We start from the raw sequence: 13,258 nt of genomic DNA on the forward strand, positions 1-13,258 counted from the left end.
AAAACAACTTTTCCCCCTCTATATGTCTGATGCTATTCTACCTTATTCTTATTTTTCAAAGGCTCTGTGTTCCTTTCCGACAGCAGAATCCAGCTTACAAACAATACTTCTTATTCTATTTTAAAACCTTTTAGCAATCTCAGATACTTTACCACTTCAGTTTGCATTACAGTCCCACAGATTCTTAACAAATGTTTCCAATTGAGCCTGTTAGGTTCAAATGTGTTATAGGAGAGGTGTACTTTCAACAATATTTATCCCTTGGTATTTCTGTTTCTGCATGAGCTCTTTGTTGTCTCTGGTCCCAATTAAAGGTGCACTGTTATTATGTATTTTGATACCAGCTAACCCAGATAATTAGACTCAGGTTTGCCTTAGGTGGGGTGATGATAATAAAAGACTGTGTTGGGAAACGTCATTCTTGTTCCGTTTCACACAAGTATATGAGCTGTGGCTCTTCTCCCTGGAGCGATGAAATGCTCATGTGAGATGGAGTTTGGATTTTCTTTAGGGTGTGTAAGTTAGCATTTCACATGTATATATATATGTGTGTGTGTGTGTGTGTGTGTGTGTGTGTGCACTCCCGGCTGAGCTGTTAAGTGGGTGACACATTGAACTGTAGTCAGGAATGCTACCCTGTGAGAAGAGGAAAAGAGGGAGAAAACAACAATGAGAGGGGGAGGAGAGAGAGACAGACAGACAGAGAGAGAGGACTGGAGGATAAACCAGTGTGGCAGGTTTGCGTCACTGCGCACAGTCCATCATGCAAAGCTGATGTAAAGAGAAGAAGACAGAGAGAGAGAGAAGAGTTAGGAGTTGATGTCATGACAGAGAAAGCTGCCTTCAGTTTGAAGCTGTGTCAACACCGTGGTCGGAGACATGTACAGAGGTTTCTCTTAGAGAAGGTGAGAGGCATTTTTTGTTTGATAATGTTATTGAAATAAAAAGCTAATATGGGGTTAGAGTTTATAACTTTTTTCTGATATCTGGGTTCATTTGTGTCGTTGCTGTTTAATCAGCGTCTAAAGCAAACTGTGCACTGTTGCCCTGGTTACCCAGATGGGAGGCTTTGTGTTTGTTAGCAGAACAGGTGTTTCTGTAAACCGACACTGAGCCTCACCTGTATCGTAAAGGTCCACAGAGACAGTTTCCTCAAAGTTACACACCAGACTTTTGTATAATGCTACTTTAATTTAACTTAATTTCTTTGTAACATTTTATTTGTACAGTAAATAAGCGAGATATATTATTTGAGTTTAATGTCAATAGTGATGATTGGATTCTAACAATGATCAAAGATAGTTCACTGACAAGGCTTTGTTTGTATGTGTAACCACGGATAAGTCTGTCGTCACTGATGAGCCCTTTTCCATCAGTTGCGCGGTGTGCCACTTAGTATTCAGCTTTAAAACAAGCAACTTTGATCTCTTTGCAATCTGATTATTTCCCTTGAAAACTGGGCTTCATTCCATCGTTGTCGTCCTGTGACTGTATGAGAGTTACAGGTTACACAAAGACTGATTGTGACTATTTAATACATTGTTTTTCGATGACTGGATTGCTGTTAGGTAGGTTCTTCCAGTTTTTGGTTCTGGTTTAGCTGACGTTGACAGGTAGTCATGAGTATGTTGCTTGTGTAAACAACAGTTATGATATGTGTGTACAACAGGGAGCATTATCTCAGTCTCAGTGTTCTGTGAATGGAGTGTGAGGGGGATTGTCAGGAGGGCAGTGGTGTGTTTCAAAGTGACGCAGCTGACAGGAGTTTAAAGTGAGCATATCTTGGTTTCTGGTGTTTTTGGTTATTTGACTCTTGTCCTCAATATTTATTACATTTTTTGTTTTGTTCTTAGCATTGCTTATCCTTTGCAATCACAATCCATTTTATTCTGTTTCTGTAATATATTGTGCCCACTGACCTCAACTACACCATAATTGGGTTTGACACTTTTGACGAGCCAATGCAAACCACAATCCATGTATTACTGTAACTTTTTTTGTACTTGGCAGGCAATGGGAGCGGTTTGCTGAATTTGTGTTTGGGAATGAACACTCCATGTGACAATACGGCAGAAAAACAAAAACATAAGCCAAACGGAATAATCTCCTCGAAGACCACAAGGCAGAGAAACATTAGGAGCATCCCGAAAAAATCTAACTCTGTGTCTGTGCAAAAAAAAAAAAAAAAACGAACGAGGGGACGATAATCGTTTCATGTTTTTTGCACACTGAAAATGGCAGAGTTCAGAAAAGCTGCTTTCAGAGTTCAGTCATAAAGATAGTTACTTGGAATCTCTTAAATATCAAGTTCACCCTTCCGCTCTCTTTTTGGGATTTGGCACTTCACAGGTGGTCATTAACTTTGTTTACACTGGGACAATGGACTTGTCTCTGCTCCCTACTCCTGCGAGTGTGTACAACAGAAAGGGGACTAACACACTCTTCACTGTTCGCTCAGCTAACTCTCCTTCATACAGTCTCACTCGCAGGCCTGGTGTTCGGAAACCGAGAGGTTTTTCAGAGGAAGTGGGAGAGAGTGCTGAGAAAGAGGGAGAAGAAAATAGATATCATACACAATCTGGCACAAATGGAACCGTTCAGGAAGTGGATGACAAAGCTTCTTGTTATCAAGCTGGGAAAAGTAGCAGAGTTATAAGTCAGTATGAGAAAGACCCAACAGGCCATAAGATGTCAACCATGCTAAGCCAGTCTGGAACAGTGGGAAATACGATCACAGAGTTTCGGATTGACCGAGGCAAATATATTGGACCTGAAAGCCGTGGCAGGACAGAGTTTAGGATCTACGACCTGCCAAGTAGAAGCAGGAGTTTGGATTGGAAGACGGGGGAAAGATGCCCTGATCAAGGTAAAAGGGCTGACGTGTTAATTTGGTCAACTAAAGGAACAGGGGACATCATTAAACCTGATGGAGGCTTGGATGAAAGAGCAGGAGTTCAAGACACCAAGGAGAGGCTGAAGTCGTCAATACAGGCCTACTATAATTTTGCAGGTTCAAATAATGAGAGGAACCCAGTGAGTCACATAAGTCAGACTTTAGATAGGACCAGTAAGGGACACTCTCTTCCCTCTAGGGTCAGGTCCCAGTCTGGACCATGCTCTAATGTCAGAGTAACATCAGCTTCATTTGGTTCCAAAGGTGGTCAAAGTATTCTTGATCGGATTGAGAAACTCTACGGCTCAGCTGGCCTTGGTAAAATGGAGGAATCCAACCCCTCTATGTTCAACCACAAAGAAAAAACTAAGGATTTCCATGTTCCAGCTCAGCCGAGGTCATACGACTTGACATCAAGGGGAACCTTTCCGAGGCGTTTCTCATCAGGACAGACAAGCAGCTTCAGTACAGTCCAGAACAATAATTCATTCACTTGGACACAATCAGATAAAGTAGGTTCTGAGACTCTTTCTCAAAGCAGGATCAGGGAGAGATTGTCAGGGGGACATTGGCCAGAACAGATCCAGGGTGTCAACTTTGGTAGAGGGTTAATGGAAAAGGGCACAATGTCTCTGGATAGAGCAAGGAGCAGGAACACTCGAGCAGCTCAAATAAGAACTACAAGAGGTGCTGGAGAAAGCTCTGCACCTTTGCAGTCAAACACCCCCGTAGATGAGTTGAGATCAGGTTCTATGAGGGATTGGTCTGGATTGAGAGAGAGAAGATTAAGTGGAAGTGTTGAATGCGGAGGGGTCAACCACAGAGAGGAAAAAGGCAGCAGTATTTTAATGTATGAGGTACAGAAAGAAAACACTGGGGGGCTTGTTAAGCAAGGGACTGCTGATGAAGTGACAGAAAAACCTCAATTAAAGAGTGTTAGCATCGATGAAGTGTTTGAATCAAACCCATCAAAAATTACAATAAAAACTATAGAGAGGAGCAAATTCTCAGAGGGGTTGTCAATCAAATCTTCAGCTAGCGTGAGAAATAAGATCAACCAGTTTGAGGCTCTGACACAGAGATCTCAAGGTGTGGGACAGATCCTGATGCCGAGACGGGCCTTCTCGGTGCCAACACAAATCAGTGGGGCTCACGATGGAGTGAAAAAGAGCGGGTCAGAAAAAGCAATAGGTGGATTAAGAGACAAAGGGGAGGAATTGAAAGTAGCAGGAAAGAAGGTAGGGTCACAAAGGTCTTTATCAGTGGATGAGGTTGGACTTAGACTAGGGAGGAAAGAAAGACAAGAAATACATTTAGTTCAGAGTGAGGGAAAAGAAGCAGACAAGGCTGACACTTCTCTTGAAGATTTAAACAAGTATTCCAGACTTAAGAGCAGCCTTGAAATTCCAATAAACGAAGGACATCTAAGACAAAGTAACTTTTATATAGACGAGTCAGACTTCTCCAAACGTCCAAGTCCTGAGGAGTCAAGTGACAGGCCAACTTTTTTACCTCTGTCCAACTCCAGTGACACTCCTGATGGTCTGCAAAACAAATTATCCTCGATTGTTACTTCACCTGTAAGTGATGAAGACAAGACTCCAACCAACACTCCAAACCACTCACCTCTTCTCTCACCCACAACCCAAACAGAAAACCCCACTCCCATTGCAGAAAATGAAAGACTTTCTGTTCCCTTACAAGAGTCCAAAACACCTGAAGCAGACCCTCCTGGTCTTGTCTCCAAAGATCTTAATGAAGTATTTCCAAAGGGGAAGAAACAAGTGTTGGACCTTGATGCTTGGGTAGCTGGATTGAGCCCAACGATTAAGGTCTGGAATGGCGATGAGGAGGATTTTGAGGATGATGATGAAAGCACACAGAGGGATGAGGATTCAAACTATGATTCAGACTCTGGAGAGTCGTCAGTGACCATTACAAGTAATATGAGCCAATCAGACCGTCGAAGCTTCTGTGTCAGGTAGGTAGAGTTTACAGCTATCAACAAAATTCATGGTATACATACTTACCATCATAACGAATTTCTTCTCTGTAGTCTTTCAGACTTGTGTAACTTTGCTGGAGTGGACTATGAGTCAGAGAATGACAACGATGAGTGGCAATCTGTAAGTCGACGATCCGCCTCGCTAAGCTCGGACATGTCTGCATTCTCGCATGTGTCTGTGCTGCCAACTGATGAGCTCGACAAACTGCTGGAGGATGTCAGGAGTCTTGGTGACAGCACTCTGCAGGTACAAACAGCTTGGTATCAGTGACTGTTAACATGCTCTGCTATGATTCTGAAATCTAGGTATTGTAACAGCAGCCTTGTCTTTGGCTCATATTTGGTCACATAGCCTGGTAAACAGCATTCATCACATGCACACAGAGGCCATTTCTTTCTGTCGTTACTATCAGGGTGGAAAGCTAAAACATTGTGATAGTGTATTGCTGTGTTGTGCACTAACCGAAATTATAACAACTTCACTCCTTCAATGATCAGAAATTAAAAGGACAATGCATTGTGGTAATCAAACCAAAATGTCAAGGTTACAACTTCTTTTATCACCTGTTAGTTACCATTGGACAACAGCTCACGTTAGCATTCAACCATTTCCTGTTCATTACTGTTTGATAGTGTTAAACATTAGGCTACAACAGTAAAGGCATAAATTCCAATAAGCTTCTTAAGTGGGAGGTTGATAAGGAAGGGTTATACTAACAAGGAAGCATGCCAAGTTAAATCACTGAAGAGGCATACATTCCTATCTAACAGTATCATCACTCAGATATGTAGTTCTCTCCTCTAGTGTTACATAACACTATCAAATAAGACAGCAAGCTAGAGAGAAGCTGAAATGTATCATAACCTGTTGTCACACTGTTAGTTATACTCCAAATATGGCCAGATGCCCTCTCAAATGTTCATATTGGGAAGGAATAAAATATGAATGATGTGTCTGATTTTACCCGACAACAATTCACAATCCTAAAGTACAACATGTAAACAGCATTTCAAAATCTCAGTGGCCCCTTGTTGGGTTGTAATTAACCTGACAACTAGTTATGATTACATAGGACACCTGCAATGTTATAATCTCCTTTGGAACCTTAGTGCATGTGATATCATTTTCTTTCATATGTTTCCTTTTTAACTTAGTTTTGTCTTGAAACATTTATTATAATAACCTTTCTATTTTGCATGCAGGATTATAATGATGTGCAAGTGGTTGTTCTCCATAAGGATGTGGGTGTGGGACTTGGCTTCAGTTTGGCCGGAGGAATTGACCAGAACAAGCCGATCACTGTAAGGAAAAACCTGTTTTTCTCTGAAAAATATCCAAAGGCAATGTTGTCCATTTCTTCATGTGCTTTATTTTTTTCTTCTCAGGTTCACAAGGTGTTCCACTTAGGGGTAGCAGCAAAGGAAGGCTCCATATGTGAAGGGGACCAGGTATTATCGATTAATGGCACAGCACTGAGCGGTCATGCCCACTGGGAGGCCCTGAGGGTCCTGAGAAGAGCAAAAACTCGGGATTTGGGGGTGGTGGTCCTGAGAAAGGGAGGGGTGAGCAATGTTAGTAAAGTGGGAGCGAAGACAATAAGTCAGGTGCCAACAGCAACTCAGGCCACAGAGACAGGTGAGAGGTCATACATTACCAGCATTTATCAAGACAATAATCTGTGATAGATAAAAGTTATAAGCGTTTTCTGTATTTTGCTTTTCCTGCCCTCTCAGGTCAGCTTTTGTGTGTGCGCTTGGAGAAGAACAACAGGGATCTGGGCTTCAGCCTGCAGGGAGGTGTAGGCTCCAATCAGGAGGACAGACCACTGACAGTACAGAAGATCTTCCAGGGTGAGAGATTTGAACATTATTATCAAACAGCAGTTAGCCAAAAGTACGTTAACCCAATTTCATTATGAGACCTTGAACTGATAATTGAATATAATTTATTCAATATAAGCCTAAACTTTTTATGAAGTAAGACATCCCTTCAGACTAATGCACTGACTGAAAGGGCCATTTTATATATTACCATCAAGCAACTTAGAGGGCCCTTTTGCTTCAATGTTTGCAATTAAACAGGCTGCATTAAAGACCAAAAGTAGACATAGTACTAGCATATTTTGTACATATAGATGTGTGTGGTACACTTTTTGAGATTTTTCTTCCCACTGCTTGAACATGACCTCTCTTTTTAAACAAACTAATTCATTAAAGTTGAACGTTCCCTTTGCACACTGTCCCATCCAGGAGGTCCTGTTGACAAGGTGTGTCCCGGGGATGAAGTCGTAGAGATCAAGAGTGTCAGCGTGGGGGGGATGAGACGTCTGGAGGTGTGGACTCTGATTAGAAGACTGCCCCCTGGGCCTGTTGATGTGGTACTGCGTCGCCCTCGAAAGCATTTGGAAGCTTAAGGATATTGAGTTTAAAGACGGATTTCAAACAAGAAACTAAAAGACATCCATGAGATAGACGCTGTTGAACCTGACATGTATTAAGCTTTGTATTCAGCTATTTTGGCTTAATGCCAATACAAAATTTAAGCTATTAACTTTTAAAGACATTTAAACAAAACCCAGAAGGGAATATAATCTAGGAGACTGGATCAAAAGTGAGTATTTTTCTCACTTTATCTACCTCATGCCTGGGATTTTCTGTACCAGCCAAAATGAAAGTGCACTGAAGGCTAATACATTATAAAACCAACCTTTCGATACTTAATGTTTAGGTCAGATAAAAGTTATTTGAAATGTTACACCTGTAAATAAAAACACATGTATTATAATGTAAATATAAGTGATCTCTGCATTTATATTGATTTATAATAAACCCTAACTTGAGGTGATGCTTTTTATTTATTATCAAGCAGAAGGAGCTGACATGACATGATATTTATTTCTCTCAGATAGCAGTCATGGCTTTGTGGTCAAAAGCCTGAAGAAGGTTAAAGTATGATGGCCCTAAAGTGCGAAACACAACCATAAATAAGAAAGGACAACGAAAAATCAGGAAACACAAAGACAAATCAGAAAACACACAAGAAAAAAGAAAACACAAAAACATTACCTTCTAACAGTAAAGGTTGGTATCTGCGGTCAACAATAATCATTGCTGATTGGACAAATGCTATGTCCGTTAAGATTTGCCGTTGTGCTTCGCACTTGAGCGCCACCATATTTGTGTTATCTGTTCTTAACAAATAATCAGACAGAGATAACCTGCATAGTACATGTGATAAGACTAAATGTCACTGCATGTCAGCACAACGATTTTTACGATCTCAACACAACATGAAAAGGTTCAGGTTGTGAAGAGATAGCCACCCAGTCACTTTTACTGAGGATAAGCATTATTATGTAAACTGTTCTTTGGGGCCGAAGTCATGTGCCTTTCTGAAAATTATCTACATATAATCATAACTGCTGTATGCCCATTATTTAGGTTATGTAATCAATTAAGAGTCCAGAGTTTACCAAGAGTGGTTTACAGTGACATGTAAACCATTGATAAAATAGATTTCTTTAACAACCACCTTTTAATGATAACACTTTTACAAATGTTTTTGTACTGCTTAAATATTTGACCCTCAAAGTCCCCAATGGATTGTTTAACTTTTTGACTGTTAGAATACACAGGTGAAGTTAACCTGCAGCTTTCTATCACTCTGATTTAAGACAGATTAATGACTTTTAAAGAAGCAATTAAAAAATATAAAGGTTAATTAATTGGTTTCTTAAGGTTCAGTTTGAGTTGTAATAATATTCTGTGAGTGCTTTCAACTAATAATCTGCCTGTTTATGGCCTCTGTCCATATAACTCTGAGAGCTTCAGCACATTACGCTCTCTGCTTCAGCCAATCCTACAGGTGCCACAACACAATATATGAGTAACAGTGTTTGACCAGCTGTAAAGAAAGAAGAGGCGTGCAGAAGTGAGATACAGTGGACAGGTACTCAGATGCTCTGGTGGAAATAATGACAGAGAAGCATTATTTTCTTGACACAAGCTAACCAACTATTCTTTTTACTAACACCACATAAACATCTGTACAAAGATACAAACAGACAGACCTCCAGCTGGTCTGTGCAACACAGACAGAGTTCATTGTGAGGTGAGAAAAGGATTAAACTGTAGTAATGTTGAAGAAAGGTGCCCTGAGATTGAGGAATGCCATGGTGAGAGAGTGCATGGCGGAGTTCTTGGGAACTTTTGTCTTACTGGTAAGTGACACTGATGAACTATATCACAACATGATGTACACTGCTCTATGTATTTTGATTTTCTTTTAATCCTATCAACAACCCGAAGATAAAGGAGAAAACATTTTTTAACTATTGTCCTTAATTAACCTTTGGCCTCTGTTAACTTTGCAATGTAATTTTCTGTATAATTGAAAAGAAAAAATAATTCATGTTTATTTATTACCTAGATTTACTTACAACATAGATCACAGAATTACAGTATGATCATCATTTTTAAATACTTAGCAATAATTTTCAGAATAATTATTATATATGTTTTTAATTTAATTTAGAGCTCCTATGAGTATTTAGTTTGTTAGTTCTGTTATTGCAGTATACTGAAATAAATGTTAATGACTCTTACAAAATTGTCATAAAAACACAAGCATAAAGTAATGGCTTATTTCTATGCAATCATTTTTGAAGCCGCTGATTCAGGATAGGTGTCAAAAAAAGGTGATTTAAAGCACACTGCATGTAAACATAATTCTAAATGACTGTATATATAGTCATTTAGAATGACTAGAATATATCTGTGTGTGTGTGTGTGTGTGTGTGTGTGTGTGTGTATATATATGTGTGTGTCATTTAATAAAGATACATACATTTAATAAAGATATACAGAGAGTGCTTTGGATACTTTCATGTACTTACTATAGATGGATATCTTCATAGATGAATGCTATTCATAAACTGAAGTAATTAACACCAATTATTTATATCCCATGGAGATATAGTTAAACATTAAATTAATATGTGTGTGCATATTTGTAATCTTTTCCTCTTTGGCATTCAGTTTGATTGTTTCCTTTTTGGCTTTAACATAAAAAGCGGACAGTGAAAAGCTCATAAGGAGAGGGAGTCAATTACGTTTACAACCTCAGATGCCTGTTAACTGATTAATGTTTGACCTATAACTGATGCATCCATTACTTAAAAAACAATAAATGATAATGCAGATGTGCGTTTGTTATTGGTATAGTATAATCCACTTAGTCACTCTGAAGTTTACAATATTTCTCCTGATGTCTAATATCTTATTGCTGTTTCTTCATGTGCTGTCAAGCTGTTTGGCTGCTCTGCTGCAGCTCAAGTGAAAACAAGCAGAGACACTAAAGGTCAGTTCCTGTCAGTCAACATGGCCTTCTCCGTGGGTGTGATGTCAGCTATGTACCTCACCAAGGGCATCTCAGGTAAGATCTGTAAACTCATTACAATTTCATACTTTTCAGAGACATCCTTAAAATATTAAAATACAATAAATCATAACAGCAGTATTTAATATGCTGCCTCAAATTGTAATTATGACTCTTCCTTTACTGCAGTCATCCACTGATCTTAACATGCTCGATTTATGACACTAATATCCGCCCCTATCTAGTCCAGCTCTTCAAGGCCTTTACTCTCCTCCTGGACACACAACAACTCAAGTTTACACACTTTATGGCTACAAATAATCTGAGATTGCCTTACAATCCACTCTTTCTCACCGTAATTCACTCCGTGTTTATGCCATCCTGTTTTCCTCACAAGCCATCTCCTTTATTTCGCATAAGGTGCTCATCTAAACCCAGCAGTGACGATGAGTTTCTGTGTGTTGGGCCGGGTGCCCTGGGGACGGCTGGTGCCCTATAGCCTCTCCCAGCTGCTTGGGGCTTATTTGGCATCAGGCCTCGTCTACCTTGTGTACTATGGTTTGTCTTTCTGGCAACTAGAACATTTTATCATTCACATACAGTAGATGGGTGTTGGACTTGTGGGTTTGTGTTTGTTAAATTACTTGTGTTTCTGTGTCAGATGCCATAATGGAGTTTAGTGGAGGAGTTTTGACTGTCTATGGTCAAAATGAGACAGCTTCCATATTCGCCACATATCCCTCTGAGTACCTAACTTTGGGCAGAAGTTTTCTTGACCAGGTCAGTAGCAGTATGAGTACTAACTTTTCATCCATCTTTCATGAGACTAATTAATGATGCATTTTACTCTTGATCAGGTAGTGGGAACAGGCATGCTCATGTTGTGCATCCTGGCTTTGGACGAAAAGAGGAATACCCCTGCCCCCTCAGAGCTGATTCCCCCAATAGTAGCTGTGGTCGTCCTGGGGATTTCCATGTCAATGTCAGCTAACTGTGGTGCTGCAATAAATCCAGCTCGAGACCTAGGGCCACGCCTCTTTACACTGACTGCAGGCTGGGGAACTGAGGTCTTCACGTATGTATCTTATCTTACATTAACAACACAAATCCCCAGCCGTAGACAAATAAAACTTCCTAACTGATAATGCATTAATTATATTATTTCACAATTACGGTCTTCTGGATAAAGCAACATAATATATTCAGACCATTAAATTCACATTTAAATATCGGCATGATTTGTTCTGGTTCCTCCTTAATCTTTGACCTATGTCAGAGGTTATCAGACTCAAGGGTTTTCTGCAGGATTAAAGGAAAATAAAATATCAGCTTGTTACAGAACATGTGATTATGATCCATGATGCAAACTGTTGCTCAATATGATCTGATAAACAGGTGACTTCTATTTGGTTACACTATGGTTGAACACTTAGTAATCAGTTGATTTGTTTTAAATGGCATGATTTGATAAATGTCCACCAGAGGGCAGAGTAACTCCTGACTAGGCTGTCATACTAAGAGCATTTGTTTGGTAATTTTACTATTTTTTATATGAGGACAAGTATACAGCATTCAGTGCCACACACTCATAGCCTGAGCTCATTTGCAACACCTCCATTTAAAATATATAAACATCTTCAACAATTACTCAAGTGACAGAACAAACCCACCTCAACATATGACAGACACCAGACAGAACGATACAAGCTACAACATATCATACAATAAATAATGATAAATCCTTATAACCCCACTGGCTTCATTGGGACCTGTGAAAACCAGTGATAGCGAATAGTGAAAAGCCAATGGTAAAATGAGCAATGGGCAGGGTGAAACAAAACATTTGTTACCATTGATCCACTTCCTTGCTTAGATTAGCTGTTAAATGGAGTGAAATGAAAACCAGCTGCCATCGTGGAAACATATCTAAAACTTAAAATAATACACAAAAACTGTTTTCAATTTAACAACCACAACTGAATGCCTTTGTGTTTACTCTCCAGGTGTTACAACTACTGGTTCTGGGTACCGCTGGTTGCCCCACCTATTGGAGGAGTCTTAGGATCTTTGATGTATTTGGTCTTTATCGATTGGCACCTGCCTGATCCAGACCCTTGTGACAGTCTCCCCACTCTCCCCACTCTCTCCACCATCAGTGATAAAATTCAGCAGCCAAGCACCACATGGAACAATGTAGCAGGGTTAAAGGCGGCATATTTATAATTTACTGTAAATATTTCCTACATGACATGGCTTCTTTTTTATCATGGCTTCTTTTTTATCATGGCTTCTTTTTTAGCTGTCGAGACGCACAAACACGTCCTGTGATTAACTGTAAATACCAAGTTTCTTATTTATACACTAAATACTCTACCGCTCACTTCCTTCTGGAAGAGATATTGATTGATTGATTTGTGTATTATTTAAAGGTGTTTCTGTTTAATTATATAACTACATTGTATTTACTTCCATTAAAATGTGTTGGGCATATGTAAAGCTGGAGTAAGTGAATCTTTAATGAAAAAATAACGATAATAACTGCAAAAAAAAAAGAATGGTTATGAATGTATTACCCTGTACTCTTGTTCCTCAAGGGTTTTTTTTCTACAATTTGGCACAAGATCAGGGGCAATTCAATGACTCCTTTAAAAAAAAAAACAACGCAAGTGAAGTCACCAAATCTTTGGGACAAAGTGAATCCTCTCAGCTGTGTTGAAGATTGCTTGAGACCTTGGAACTCTGGTGAAAGATGTTGATTATTAAGTCAATGATGGGATTGCTCCTTTAACTAGGCATGTTGAGAAAAGTCACAGACTGTATTGAATTGGTGAACATTAAAAGCGTTGCTCAATACTTCCGGCCACTGTAGAAAAAAGTTCAGAAAAGGACATGATGTTAATAGTTATTACTTCGCTCTGTTGTATTATGTCCCTTGCCATAGGTGCCAAGTATGGTAACTTAAACAAATAAGAGGGCCCATCAT

The 13,258-nt window shown here is 39.5% G+C and overlaps 3 protein-coding genes across 4 annotated transcripts in view; 2 read left to right on the plus strand and 1 right to left on the minus strand.

The window, feature by feature from the left end:
- Positions 1 to 13,258, minus strand: part of pip5k1ab (phosphatidylinositol-4-phosphate 5-kinase, type I, alpha, b) — a 182,460-nt gene that overhangs the window by 85,506 nt on the left and 83,696 nt on the right. The window lies entirely within an intron of this gene.
- On the plus strand, positions 3 to 7,738 carry LOC306823642 (uncharacterized protein). Its single transcript, XM_079343346.1, has 7 exons — positions 3 to 905; positions 2,011 to 4,874; positions 4,950 to 5,145; positions 6,102 to 6,200; positions 6,285 to 6,534; positions 6,633 to 6,749; positions 7,149 to 7,738. Exons 2-7 carry the CDS (start codon positions 2,380 to 2,382, stop codon positions 7,310 to 7,312), a joined length of 3,321 nt encoding a protein of 1,106 aa, XP_079199472.1. The 5' UTR covers positions 3 to 905; positions 2,011 to 2,379; the 3' UTR covers positions 7,313 to 7,738.
- Positions 8,012 to 12,771, plus strand: aqp10a (aquaporin 10a). 2 transcript variants are annotated; one of them, XM_079343349.1, is made up of 7 exons: positions 8,012 to 8,847; positions 8,953 to 9,118; positions 10,206 to 10,332; positions 10,696 to 10,833; positions 10,937 to 11,055; positions 11,133 to 11,350; positions 12,279 to 12,771. In XM_079343349.1, exons 2-7 carry the CDS (start codon positions 9,035 to 9,037, stop codon positions 12,496 to 12,498), a joined length of 906 nt encoding a protein of 301 aa, XP_079199475.1. In that variant the 5' UTR covers positions 8,012 to 8,847; positions 8,953 to 9,034; the 3' UTR covers positions 12,499 to 12,771. The 2 variants fall into 2 exon arrangements, with proteins under 2 accessions (XP_079199475.1, XP_079199474.1); XM_079343348.1 differs by having other exon boundaries at positions 8,012 to 9,118.

This window comes from Symphodus melops (genome assembly GCF_947650265.1).
Source record: "Symphodus melops genome assembly, chromosome: 5".
Lineage (NCBI taxonomy): Eukaryota > Metazoa > Chordata > Actinopteri > Labriformes > Labridae > Symphodus > Symphodus melops.

Coding starts and splice junctions, on each gene's coding strand:
- LOC306823642 (XM_079343346.1), top strand. CDS start 2,380: ATGGACTTGTCTCTGCTCCCTACTCCTGCGAGTGTGTACAACAGAAAG. Junction 5,146..6,101: donor TTGGTGACAGCACTCTGCAG/GTACAAACAGCT, acceptor TTTTGCATGCAG/GATTATAATGATGTGCAAGT. Junction 6,750..7,148: donor AGTACAGAAGATCTTCCAGG/GTGAGAGATTTG, acceptor TGTCCCATCCAG/GAGGTCCTGTTGACAAGGTG.
- aqp10a (XM_079343348.1), top strand. CDS start 9,035: ATGTTGAAGAAAGGTGCCCTGAGATTGAGGAATGCCATGGTGAGAGAG. Junction 9,119..10,205: donor TGGGAACTTTTGTCTTACTG/GTAAGTGACACT, acceptor TGTGCTGTCAAG/CTGTTTGGCTGCTCTGCTGC. Junction 10,834..10,936: donor CGTCTACCTTGTGTACTATG/GTTTGTCTTTCT, acceptor TTTCTGTGTCAG/ATGCCATAATGGAGTTTAGT.